At 40.8% G+C, this 13,729-nt stretch overlaps 1 protein-coding gene across 4 annotated transcripts in view; it reads left to right on the forward strand.

Moving 5' to 3' along the window:
- The window catches only part of LOC126088528 (large proline-rich protein BAG6-like), a 252,186-nt gene that overhangs the window by 33,750 nt on the left and 204,707 nt on the right, over positions 1-13,729 (forward strand). For all 4 annotated transcript variants that reach the window (XM_049906697.1, XM_049906721.1, XM_049906715.1 and 1 more), the window contains one exon: positions 3,692-3,886. In XM_049906697.1, the coding sequence (XP_049762654.1) occupies positions 3,692-3,886 (195 nt within the window). The remainder of the gene's footprint in view (positions 1-3,691; positions 3,887-13,729) is intronic.

Raw genomic sequence — 13,729 nt, forward strand, 5'->3', positions numbered from 1 at the left:
TACTCAAATTAATTCGAATGGCTTCAGCTCTTATTTAATGTGACCATTGATGACATTGGTAACTGATACAATTAATTGTTTTGAATTGTGCTTGATTTCTTTTGAACACAGAAGTGTTCTGCAAGTACTCACTAATAAACTGTTCCTGTCTAGGTAAAGGTTCCAGTAATTCAAGTTAATTCCCTTTATCAGAACTTCCATCTTCAGAGTGTTCTTTGATTGCAAACTCTTGCTTGCCCAAGAAACAAAACATCAGTAAAGCTGTGGATTATAAACCTGTTTTGTTTCACATTCACATTGTTTTATGGCTAGAAGTTTGGCTCCTTCAGAAATTGAATGTTTGATTCATCCATCCCCCAATAGCTGAAAACTCTAGATTCCAAATGTGCCTTCTGGAATTCTGTCTTTTTTTGTCCTTTCTATCACGTTTCTTTGAAACACATACTCTGAAAGAAGTAAATACCAGACCCACCATACAAAATAAATGTATAAGAACACAGTTTGTTACAGAGCAACCTGGAAGCCAAGTATACTTTCTACATCAAGGAAATTGAAATAAATGTGGTGTGAATCACTTACAATATAAGCAAAATTTGTTCCATAAGGCTAGCCTCAAAATAGTTTGTTGTCTAACTCACGAAGTAGAGACCCAAGTTTTCCCTCTGCAGAAACCATAATATTATCAGTTAATGACTTGCACACATGAATTATGCTACTAAAACAACTTTTGTTAAACCAGGACAGAACAGAGTGTGAAATAACACACACTTTCATAGCTGAGGCAAGCTCATTGCCACACTCCAATACAAGTGACTGCCTGTCACATTGAAACAAGAATTTATTTCCAGAAGCCTCCAGTGAACTGTCAGACTGGTAGCAAGTGTAACCCTGTTAACTATCAACTCGTGCATGGATCAAATAAAACTGTGGTGACATACTAAAGTTAACTTCCCACAACACAGTGTTGTATTATAATTCTAATTGTAAGTTTTCTTCTCATTTATGGGTAGGCTGAGCCCCAAAAGTCTCTGGAGGGCTTCACAACAGACAGTAGAACAAAATGTAAAGGGGCTTGGTGTTATTGGAGATAAGGGTAAAAGTGCAGCTTTTTCCATTGCTTGCTGCTGTTTGTAACAGTTAATGTGATGAATGACTGGAAGTGAACACAACAAATGAGGGGGGCATGGGAAGTCAATTACATTACTTGTTTGTAATTTCCTATGCTTTGCAAATTATCAGGCTTTTTTTTCCCGCTCAAGGCATTTGAAGCTTGAGCTATTATGTCTTACTCCAACAGTCATCTCAGAAGTCATGATATATTACAGAAAAACCGTGGATTGTTTCTGATAAAAATGAATGTAAGTAGCTTTGATAAGCTGTGTTCTCAGGTCCCGCCATAACCACCTTCTCGTCAGTTTCACCATATTCCAAGAAAACAATTAAATATTTGTGACAACAAAGGTTGTGAATTTCATTGCTGCTCGTTTCACTTGCAGCAATTTAAGGTGTGCTGTTAAGTCCCAATTTAACCACAGAAGTCATAACATATTTGCAACATATTTGTGATAAACATTGTAAATTCCATGTGCAATTCTCATTGGCTGTTTTTTACTATTGTGTAACCTGAAGATGTGGGGACGCTGTAAGTGTCCTTAACGAAAAAAAGACAAAAATAAGGAAGTAAAATTGGAGGAGTTGTACCTTAGAGAAAAAGCAACATTACAAAGCTCTGCATAGTTAGTTTCAGCAAGGTTTGTTACATCATCTGAGCTCAGGCTAAAATAGTGCTGACGTGTGTGGTATTAGCCGAGCGTTGTCATGGTGGAGCATTTCATGTTATAAGCTATAAGGAGAGAGATGTTCTTGTACAGTTACATGGCAGTGAACAGTACTCTTGAGTAATGACAAATTCTAATCGATGCTACTGTCAGTCAATCAAATACCTTGACATGCACAGAAAGGTAGCAGTCTTGGAGTGTTGGTGTGAGTACCGTTTGCTGGTGGTGCAGTAGCCAAGTGGCATATTTAGTTTACAGTTTGTGGTGACTTCAGTACCACTGGCGCAATCAAGCATGGTTCTGTGTGTTGCCTCTGGAATAGTTGGTAATATGAAGGAAACTAAACAATTCTATGTTGGACAGACATCAGATTTCATTAGTTGACAGAAGGTCTAGTAAGTTAGAACAGTAGGAAGCTGTACAAGCAGCCAAGGGTTTTATTGAATGTTTATATGAGAAGAAATTCTTAAAGGTACAGGGAAGAAATACCAAAAGATGATACAATTGAATGTTTATGAAACAATAGGAATTTTAAAATTGGAATAACATTTTGATTTCCTGGGAAAAAAGAACCTAGACCATTGTCAACTCAACATATGTACAAAATACTCATTAAATCATAACAAGCTGGCATTAGTAGTATATAGCACAGTGGACCATTTGCAAGTAATGAAGGAAATTTTAGAGTGGGGAAATAACGTAGAACTAACGCTTTTTTGTCTGGGGTCTATTGATTTGCAAAAGCCTTTGTTTCAGTGAGGTCTGTGCTAGTGTCCCTTCAGAAACACTGAAGAATACGTGCATCAGCTGTGCAACTTTCATTGTTATCAGAACAATGCAAAACTGAATTCAAAAAGCCAGGCAAGGTGATTCCATATCAGCAAACCTATTCACCTTGTTTGCCTCGTGTTGCGTATAGACTTCAGTAACAAATGGAACATTGGTTAAACTAATTATAAAATATCATCACATGAAAATTATTATAAACAGATAACTAGATCAGTCCCTGTATTTATGGTAGTGGAGGCTTGCATGGGCAGCAAAACAAATAGTTAAAATTGCCTGCAGTGGTTGTGGTACCCTACTGTTTTCAGAAATAAAATTCCAAAGTGTCTGAACTTGAAAGTTTGTAGTTGCAGTACATTCCAAAATTTTTATGTATTACGGAGAGACATAGACCTTTAATGCAATACCATTGTCAGAGAGTGGATCAGGAAGCAAGGTAGAAATGTATGTTGGGAATTACTAGAAGAAATACGAAAACAGAGGAGGACCAGGGAACAATAGGGGTTGGGAAGTCTAATTGTGGCTTACATGAAAATGAAATGTAAGTGTACAGTAAATTTCTAGCACCATTGTATTGTTAGTGGGATACGGATTTCAAGAGATGAATATCTTGGATTAAGTCATGGAAGGTAGATAAATATTAGAAAGCATGCAGGAGCAACACGTAACATAATGCATGAATAAACTTGGAAGAGGCATTTTCCACCACTTCTCATGAAATGTATAATAAGTGATTGGTAAATATTCTATTTGAATTGTGCTAATTCACAAACTGTAGTGTTATTTGACACCAGGTGTTACCTGGTTGGTGTGACCGTTTCATTTGAAGCATATTTATTTACAGGTGTAACAGATATTGTTTGCCTTATTGGTGCACTGGACCTTTGTTCACTAAGATGGGGCATAGTTGGAGCTAGAATTACTTTGTTTCAGCTGCCAGTGGACTAAGATCACACAATTGCCTTCACTTCTTCCTTTCTTTTTCATTTATATTTCTTCAGTCCTTTACTCATTTCTGCTCATTCTTATTCTGAAAATTGAAGTATTTATTGAAATAAACACTGTAATATGTGAAAGCTGGAATGGCTTTCTAAGAACTTACTGCTTAATTTAACTCCATTTTTCAGATGTGAATGGAAAAGTTATACATTTAGTGCAGAGACCTCCACCTCAGGTCACCAGGCAAAATGGAAATCAATCCAGCAATCGAACAACTTCCGGACAGCATCGGCGTGCAAATCATGCTTTCCGGCCGCGTGTTGATGCTAATGCTATGTACCTTGGTGCCATGGCTTTTCCAGCAGATCTCATGGATGCTCAAGGTATAAAACTACAGAGTTTCATTGTTGGTATATTGTGTTACAAAAGTTATATTCTTTAACATATGATTACCATAAGGCTTTTTTCATGGTTGTAAAAATGCATTCTTACTTGGAAGAGAGCAAGAATTAATGCAGGGTCAAATCTGGCTTTTGTACAAGTCAGTGTCATCACATCCATCCTACCATTGGACAGGTAATATAAGTTCCAGCACAGAAGAAAATTGTTGCATTGGTGCAAACACTGTCTCGTGAGATTGAAGAAGTTTGGTAAAGGAGATGTTACGTTGCACAAGAGTTAACTTGATTTACTCCCAAACTGTAATGCAAAACACATATCCTGAATTTTTTATGAGAAGATCCACAATGAGCAGTGAACAGTATGTGAAAGCAGTTTTCAGGAAGAAGTTGTCATATTACTGAATGCTCAAACAGTGGATTTAGTGTTTGAATTCTATTTCTGCCATTTGACTGTATAAAATTCATTATTTTACATTACTATAATGCTTTTGACTGTAATCCATTACCAGGTAGAATAATATTGGGTATTAATTAGACCTTGTTAAGTGAAGTCATCGTCAAGATCTATTAAACTAGGTGCCCCAGCATGTAGACAAGTACAAAATCACCAAAACGTATGGTAGACAGATAGCAAATATGTTTTCCAACCGTAGAACAATTGAGCCACAAAATAAGCATCAAAACAGTCTTCATATTTACAGCCTTTTTTGTCAGTTGTTAATAACTTCAATTATGTTTCATCATGAAGATAAGAAAACTGATGTCTTTAGCAACTGAAATTTATTCTTGAGTACCAGATGTGTTTCACCTACTCATGTTAGGCATCTTTAGTAGTAATCATTTCTGTAATCTGTTCATCTGTGCATTTGTTGTTCTATATGTGCAGAGAAGTAATATTGGAAGAAACATATAACGTGCATTTAGCACATGCACTACATGATCAAAATTATCCAGATATCTGGCTGAAAATGACTTCAAAGTTCGTGGCACCTTCCATCGTTAATGCTGGAATTCAGTATGTTGTTGTCCCATCCTTAGTCTTGATGACAGCTTCCACTCTCGCCGGCATACGTTCCATCAGGTGCTGGAAGGTTTCTTGCAGATTGGCAGCCCATTCTTTATAGTGCTGCACTGTGGAGAGGTACCGATGTCAGTCGGTGAGGCCTGGCACGAAGTCGACGTTCCAAAAAGTCTCGCAGGTTTTCCGTAGGATTCAGGTCAGGATTCTGTGCAGGCCAGTCCATTACAGGGATGTTATTGTCATGTAACCACTCTGCCTCAGGCCGTGCATTGTGAACAGGCACTAGATCTTGTTGAAAAATGAAATCGCTATTCCCAAATTGCTCTTCAACTGTGGGAAGCAAGATGATATTTAAAACATCAATGTAGGCCTGTGATGTGATAGTACCACACAAAACAAGAGATGCAAGCCCCCTTCTTGAAAAACGTGACGATACCATAGCATCACCGCCTCAGAATTTTACTGTTGACACTACACATGCTGGCAGACGACGTTCACCGGGCATTTGCCATATCCACACCCTACCATCGGATCGCCAAATTGTGTACCATGATTAGACATTCCCCAAAACATTTTTCCACTGTTCGATTGTCCTATGTTTACGCTCCTTACACCAAGCAAGGTGCCATTTCGCATTTACCGGAGTGATGTGATGTGTGGCTATGAGCAACCGCTTGACCATAAAATCGAAGTTTTGTCACCTCCTGCCTAAATGTCATAGTACTTGCAGTGGATCCTGATGCAGTTTGGAATTTCTGTATGATGATCTGGATAGATGTCTGCCTATTACACATTACGACCCTCTTCAACTGTCGGTGGTCCCTGTCAGTCAGTAGACGAGGCCGGCCTATAAACTTTTGTGCTGTTAGTGTCCCTTCATGTTTCCACTTCACTATCACATTGGACCTAGGAATGTTTAGGAGTGTGGAAATCTCACGTACAGACGTATGACACAAGTGACACACAATCACCTGATCACATTTGAAGCCTGCGAGTTCCGCGGAGAGTCCCATTCTGCTATCTAACGATGTCTAATGGCTACTGAGGTCACTGATATAGAGTGCCTGGCAGTAAGTGGCAGCAAAATGCACCTAATATGAAAAACATATGTTTTTGGAGGTGTCCGGACGCTTTTGATCACATAGTGTATAGAACACATGGTTGGAAGAACAGGTCCCAAAAATGAATACTACTGAAGATGGCTAACATAAATGAGAGAAACATATCTATTGCTCAAGAATAAATTTAAAGTTGCCTGTACAGTAATTACATCTGCAGTGAACATAGTATGAAAATATGCTGTCAATGTTACACGTGACTGTTGGACAAAGGTGAATAGCGTAGGTTGTAAGTCTATGGTACAGTATCACAAGAATGTATGTTAGACAGGTAGCAAATGTTTTCCAACCATAGAACAGTTAAGCCACAGAATAAACGTCAATACAGTCGTTACATGTGCAGAAAATGTGGTCTGAAAATATATTATCAAAGTTAGTGGTTGACTGGTAGTCAAAGGTAAACAGTGTATGTTGTAAGTCTGTCTTGCATATTCCATGATTATCTAAGGCAGGAGGTCCCCAAACTTTTTAGTCCGCGGGCCACATTGACTCCTCCATGAAGTCATAAGGGCCAAGATCTACCTAGTGGGATTAACGCACCCTAGCACTCCACGATCACCGTAATATAAGGCTAAAGGAAAGATGAAATAGCAAAAATCCAAGGTTGTGGGAATAGCTAGCACTGAAACTAACTACGATTTTTATTTAATTACATAATTTTTATTGGTGGACGTACCTGACTGAAATTCTGTCTTATTTTATTCTGGCGGATTTCACTGACAAAAAAGTATGTCACTGCACATTCTTCACGAAAGCGTCCTGCAAAGTTAACGAAATCTCAAAATCATTGTTAGCAACACTATTACTGCAAGACGTAACAGAGGTAGAGTATGTCAACGCATTGTTATTTCAAGTGGCGCAACAATAAGTTTAGTTATGTAGTCTTGTAGCGAGTAACAGAGCCATGTCGCAGTATATTGGTCGCGATAGGCCTCGAAACTCAATTGTTGGCAGTATAGGTACCACCTCAAATATTTGGCAGGCCGGATACTGGGGAAGTCCGGCCAGCTAACGCGGGCCGGTTTGCCGGCCCTCGCGGGCCGTAGTTTGGAGACCTCTGATCTAAGGAATATGCAACACATACTTACAACATACACTGTTCATCTCTGACTACCAGTCAACCACGAACTTTGATAATACATTTTCATACCATGTTTACTGCACAATAACAACTGTATTGATGTTCATTCTGTGACTTAATTGTTTTCTGGCTGGAAAGCATTCGCTACCTAACATACATTTTAGTAATTTTGTACTCTTCTACACACTGAGAAATCCAGTTTAATAGATTTCAACAATGAATTCACTTAACAAGGTCTAACTATACCCAACTTTGCTGTACTTAATAACAGCTTAAGTCCGAAATCATGATAGCAGTATAAAATAAAGAATTTTGTACAATCAAATGGTGAAAATATCATTTAAACATTATCAAATGACTGTGGGCCAAAAATGTGAGAAAATTGTCAGTGTTTTCAGTTGCCTGAAATGGAGACATTGGTCGTGGCAGTCAATAACTTTCTAGCTTGTGTGATAGCAATGACATAAACCATTCCAACTTCTTGAAGTTTACAGTAGCAGAGGGAACAGTGTTACTAAAATTTGACAAAAAATTAATTTTATCAAGTTTGGACCACAGAGGCATTGTTTAAGAATCAGCAGCACTGCTCAGCAAAGCCTTACTACATAACCCTTCAACTGCACTGCACTCAGCTGGAGATATTCACACAAGTCCCATTGATAGCCTTCTTCTGGAAGTGTGTGTGGTGTTGTGGTCTTCAGTCCAAAGCCTGGTTTGATGCATCTCCCCATGGTAGTGAATACTCTTCATCTCCGCATAACTGCCACAATCTGTACCAATTTGAACCACTCACATTACAATCAGTTTCATTCAGTACCTCTCATTTGTTATTTGATCCATCCATCAAATCTTCAGCATTCTTCTATAGAACCAACTCACAGTAGCTTCTATTCTCTTCTTGTCTGAATTGGTTATCAACCACATTTCACTTCCATACAAGGCTACAAAGCATACAAATATGTTCAGAACGTATGAGCGGCGGCAACTTGAAATTAGCGGAGGTTGAGGTCTGGCAGGTAACGAGAAGAGAGGATATATTGAAGGGCAAGTTCCCATCTCCGGAATTCTGATAGGTTGGTGTTAGTGGGAAGTATCCAGATAACCCAGACGGTGTAATACTGTGCCAAGATGTGCTGGCCGTGCACCAAGGCATGTTTAGCCACAGGGTGATCCTCATTACCAACAAACACTGTCTGCCTGTGTCCATTCATGCAAATGGACAGTTTGTTGCTGGTCATTCCCACATAGAAAGCTTCACAGTGTAGGCAGGTCAGTTGGTAAATCACGTGGGTGCTTTCACACGTGGCTCTGCCTTTGATCGTGTACACCTTCCGGGTTATAGAACTGGAGTAGGTGGTGGTGGGAGGGTGCATGGGACAGGTTTTACACTGGGGGCGGTTAAAAGGGTAGGAGCCAGAGGGTAGGGAAGGTGGTTTGGGGATTTCATAGGGATGAACTAAGAGGTTACGAAGGTTAGGTGGACAGCGGAAAGACACTCTTGGTGGAGTGGGGAGGATTTCATGAAGGATGGATCTCACTTCAGGGCAGGATTTGAGGAAGTCGTATCCCTGCTGGAGAGCCACATTCAGAGTCTGATCCAGTCCTGGAAAGTATCCTGTCACAAGTGAGGCACTTTTGTGGTTCTTCTGTGGGAGGTTCTGGGTTTGAAGGGATGAGGAAGTGGCTCTGGTTATTTGCTTCTGTACCAGGTCGGGAGAGTAGTTGCGGGATGCGAAAGCTGTTTTCAGGTTGTTGGTGTAATGGTTCAGGGATTCCGGACTGGAGCAGATTCGTTTGCCACAAAGACCTAGGCTGTAGGGAAGGGACAGTTTGATATGGAATGGGTGGCAGCTGTCATAATGGAGGTAATGTTGCTTGTTGGTGGGTTTGATGTGGACGGATGTGCCCATTGGATAGATGGTGGTCAACGTCAAGGAAAGTGGCATGGGATTTGAAGTAGGACCAGGTGAATTTGATGGAACCAAAGGAGTTGAGGTTGGAGAGGAAATTCTGGAGTTCTTCTTCACTGTGAGTCCAGATCATGAAGATGTCATCAATAAATCTGTACCAAACTTTGGGTTGGCAGGCCTGGGTAACCAAGAAGGCTTCCCCCAAGCGACCCATGAATAGGTTGGCGTATGAGGGGGCCATCCTGGTACCCATGGCTGTTCCCTTTAATTGTTGGTATGTCTGGCCTTCGAAAGTGAAGTAGTTGTGGGTCAGGATGAAGCTGGCTAAGGTAATGAGGAAAGAGGTTTTAGGTGGGGTGGCTGGTGATCGGTGTGAAAGGAAGTGCTCCATCGCAGCGAGGCCCTGGACGTGCTGAATATTAGTGTATAAGGAAGTGGCATCAATGGTTACAAGGATGGTTTCCGGGGGTAACAGATTGGGTAAGGATTCCAGGTGTTCGAGAAAGTGTTTGGTGTCTTTGATGAAGGATGGGAGACTACATGTAATGGGTTGAAGGTGTTGATCTACGTAGGCAGAGATATGTTCTGTGGGGGCTTGGTAACCAGCTACAATGGGGCGGCCGGGATGATTGGGTTTGTGACATATCTCTGCCTACGTAGGTCAACACCTTCAACCCATTACATGCAGTCTCCCATCCTTCATCAAAGACACCAACCACTTTCTCGAACGCCTGGAATCCTTACCCAATCTTACCTTAGGGGGGAAAAAAGGAGGAAAGGAGGACAGGTATACCTGTCCTTTTTTTTCCCCCCTAAGGTAAGTCTTTCCGCTCCCGGGATTGGAATGACTCCTTACCCTCTCCCTTAAAACCCACATCCTTTCATCTTTACCTCTCCTTCCCTCTTTCCTGATGAAGCAACCGTTGGTTGCGAAAGCTTGAATTTTGTGTGTATGTTTGTGTGCCTATCAACCTGTCAACCTGCCAGCGCTTTCGTTTGGTAAGTCACATCGTCTTATATATCACAGTCCCTTGCCATCTCTTGCACCCCCCCCCCCCCCCCCCCCCCCCTGAACTCTATAGGTCCCTTACCAAATTCTTCCTGGGTTTCCTTGGCAGTTTGCTCCCTGCACAGATTGAATAACATTGGGGATGCACAATAGTCTGACTTCCTTGTCAACTATTGTAACTGCAGTTTGGTTCATATAAAAGTTGTAAATAACATTTCACTCCATGTACTTAATCCGTGATAGCTTCAGAATCTCAGAATATAGTCTAGTCAGCATTGCCAGAAACTTTCTCTAAATCTACGAATGGTATAAAACTGATTCGCCTTTCTTGAATCTGTCTTCTAGGATAAGTGGCAGGGACAGTATTGCTTTACATGTCACTACATTTTCTGGATCCCAAACTGACATTCCTGAAGGTCAGCTTCTGCAAATTTTTCATTCTTGTTTAAATAATGTGTCAACATTTTGCATACTTAACTTATTAAACTGGTTGTTCAGTAATATTCAGGCAAATTGGCACATGTTTTCTTTGGAATTGCTACATTCTTCTTGTAGTCTGAGGGTATTTATCCTGTCTCATCTTGTACACCAGGTGGAATGATTTTGTAATGGCTAGGTCTCCAAGGGTATCAGCTGTTCTGAAGGAATGTAGTCTACTCCAGGGGCCTTGTTTTCGCTGTCTTTTAGTGCCCTGTCAAATTATTCCTGTAATACTGAATCCCCCATCTAATCTTCACCTGCTTTCTCATATGTGTAATATTGTCCTGCAGGTTGTTTCCCTTGTATAGGCCCTCTATGTAGGTTTTAAGCACATGGTTGTTGCTATAAAATTCCTGAAACAGTTATTTCTCTTGTTTTGCCAGTTTTAACTTGTCCTTTTTTGTCACAGTGTGATAAAGTGTGGGAGCTCCACACTCTTGTGTTGCCCTTTCCAAGGTTGAAGCAGCACATTCAGGTTTCGCAGAAGAGTCTGTTGCATCACGAGGCCCTGTGAACATGAACAAGAGTTTACCTGAGTTGTCAGGAAGTACATCAGAAGCAGATGTGTTTGAATATCGACTTACAGAGAATGCATTCCAAAAACGGTTGCTTTGAAGATAAAATTGAGTAGAATTCCACATGAAATTACTGACCAAAAACTGTTTTTTTTAAAAACCATTATCAAACCCCAACCATTGGAATAGCACCACGTTGGTTACATAAGAAAGCTTTCATCTCAAGAGTACCTTTTGAAGCCAATGATGAGAAAGATACATGAGTAGTGGTACAAGATACTACTGATAGTTGTACTCATTGTGGAAGCAGTGATACTCTTTCATTATTATCTGAAGGAATAGCTTCAGCTGTCAGAGAACATCAAAGGGTGCTTCAGTGACACATATGCCATGCTTCTATGGAACATTTAATAGCATTCAAGGAGTTTTGAGTGAAGACATGATTTTTAATGAAGAAAGGAGTGTTGGGTACAGTATGTATCATCTGTGAGGGCCCACACCCCACCTTCTCAGGTATGGACTAAATTCTGCCGCATTTACAGCTAAGCGCTGTCCACAGTAATTCCTGGCATATCTGTCAAAGGTGACACCTGTATTGATTCCACGGTCATTGCTGTATGTTTCACAGCGCACTTTGTAGAACTGTTTGCTTGCAGTAACTACCATCCTAATTTCTTGACCTGGAAATGCCTGATGGAATGAAACTGCTTGTCCTTCTGCGCGCAGAGCTTCAGATCATACAATGTTTCCTTTAGCGAGTTGGAGTTCCACAGCACTTTTGACAGTGTATGTTGAAACATGGCTTCTCAACCTGATAAAATCCACACTTAAATCCTGAAATACCTTAGCAGTGACAGCACAAAACATGCCCGCACTTTTTTCATTTGTGTTTAGGGAGGACATGGGTTTTATTATTCCTTTCATGAACCTAAGAAAAGAAACCTTAAATTTTGACTAATTATCAACCTGTAAATTATTTCAAAGAATGGTAAAATGATTGTTAGTGCCTCGAAGCCAGAGAACATTTATCGCAGTTTCAAAGTGGATTTTGGGCCCTGTGGTCCACCACAGACTGATTTGTCTGAAATTTGCAGTGCTTAATGCTTTTGCTCATTGCGAACATCTGATCGCAATATTATTTGACCTTCAGAAGATATGTGACCAGCTGGCACCATCACATCCTCTACATTGCATGATTGGGGTTTTTGGGGCTTATTACCCATTTTTATCCAGAATTTACTATCCCTCTGACTGTTATTGGTTCAGATAGGTTCACCATCAGCACCAATACATGTAGAAACCTAGGGTACCACAGGTATTTGTTCTGAGCGTAACCATCTTCACCATCGCCATCAATTGTATCATGACCTCAGGGGGATCCATGGTCTCACTGTCACGGTATGTGGACGAACTTTGCCTGTATTACAGCTCTACGTCATTTTGCATTGTGGAGTGCCAACTCCAGGGGACCGTACGGAAAGTAAATTATTTAGCCCTGATTCGGGGATATGTTTTCTGTCATGAGAACTTGCATCATGCAGTTTTGCCAAGTCAGGACTCTGCAACCTGACCCAGAACTTAATCTCAGTAATTGTTTACTTGAAGTCGCCGAAACTTTCAAATTTTTATGTCTTTCATTTGACAGTAATTTAACATGCTTACCACATGTGCATCGGCTCAAGGGGAATTACATGAGGAAACTTAATACCCCCAGGTTTCTCAGCAGCAGCTACTAGAATGCAGACTGCCCAAGTCTTCTGTGAATATACAAAACTTTGATTTCATCCCACTCTACAGATCAGCAGCAACAGCAGTATGAGACATTGTCCACCACAGTGGCATGTGGTTGGCAACTGAAACCTTCCATATGATCTCTGGAGACAGGCTGTCAGATGTCAGTGTCAGATGCCTACTCATCCATGATCCAACTCTGTTTCACAGCCAAAATATCAGACAGTTTACAAATTGGCCAAACATGAGTAGCCTAGCTGGTGTAAGATTGTAGGCTGTGTGCAAGGACCTCTAACTGTCCCTTCTTGTCTGTGTACATAGCTCCCTATCGCCGCCCCACATTGTCACTTGTAGTCCTATGATTCGGTTGGACCTGTTCCATGGCCCTAAGGAAAATGCTTATCTCAGCATTCTCAGACATCTGTTTTGTTCGGTTTTCCAGGACTACCCCAATTCGCCATGCATCTTCAAAGATGTCACTGACAAGGTTGGTTATGGTTGCATCTACAAGGGGCACAAGAAGTATTCTCTGCTGAATGCATGCAGTTTATACACTGAAGTGTTGATCGCCACATCACAGGCTCTGCAATGCATTAGAACACTCACATCAAAGGAAGTCCTGGTTTTTAGACACACCAGGGCTGCTTACAAGGCTCAGTACTTCCACAGAAATTTTATGGTTGCTAACATCCAGGACTTGTTAACTGATCTCCACAGCTCTGGGACCACCATAACGTTCATCTGGACAGTCAGATGGATATTCCAGGAAATGAACTTGCCGACAAATTAATTAAAGAAGGAACTGTAGGATACAAATGTGAATGTAATGTACCCAGCACAGACCTACCATAGCAACTGTGACATCAAATCTTGAATGGAGTGGCAGGCTACTGCAAACCTCAATAACCTTAGAGCAATGAAGGGGACCAACAAGGTATGGCATTTTTCACTCCAAGCCTC

This window comes from Schistocerca cancellata, chromosome 1 (genome assembly GCF_023864275.1).
Source record: "Schistocerca cancellata isolate TAMUIC-IGC-003103 chromosome 1, iqSchCanc2.1, whole genome shotgun sequence".
Classification (NCBI taxonomy): domain Eukaryota; kingdom Metazoa; phylum Arthropoda; class Insecta; order Orthoptera; family Acrididae; genus Schistocerca; species Schistocerca cancellata.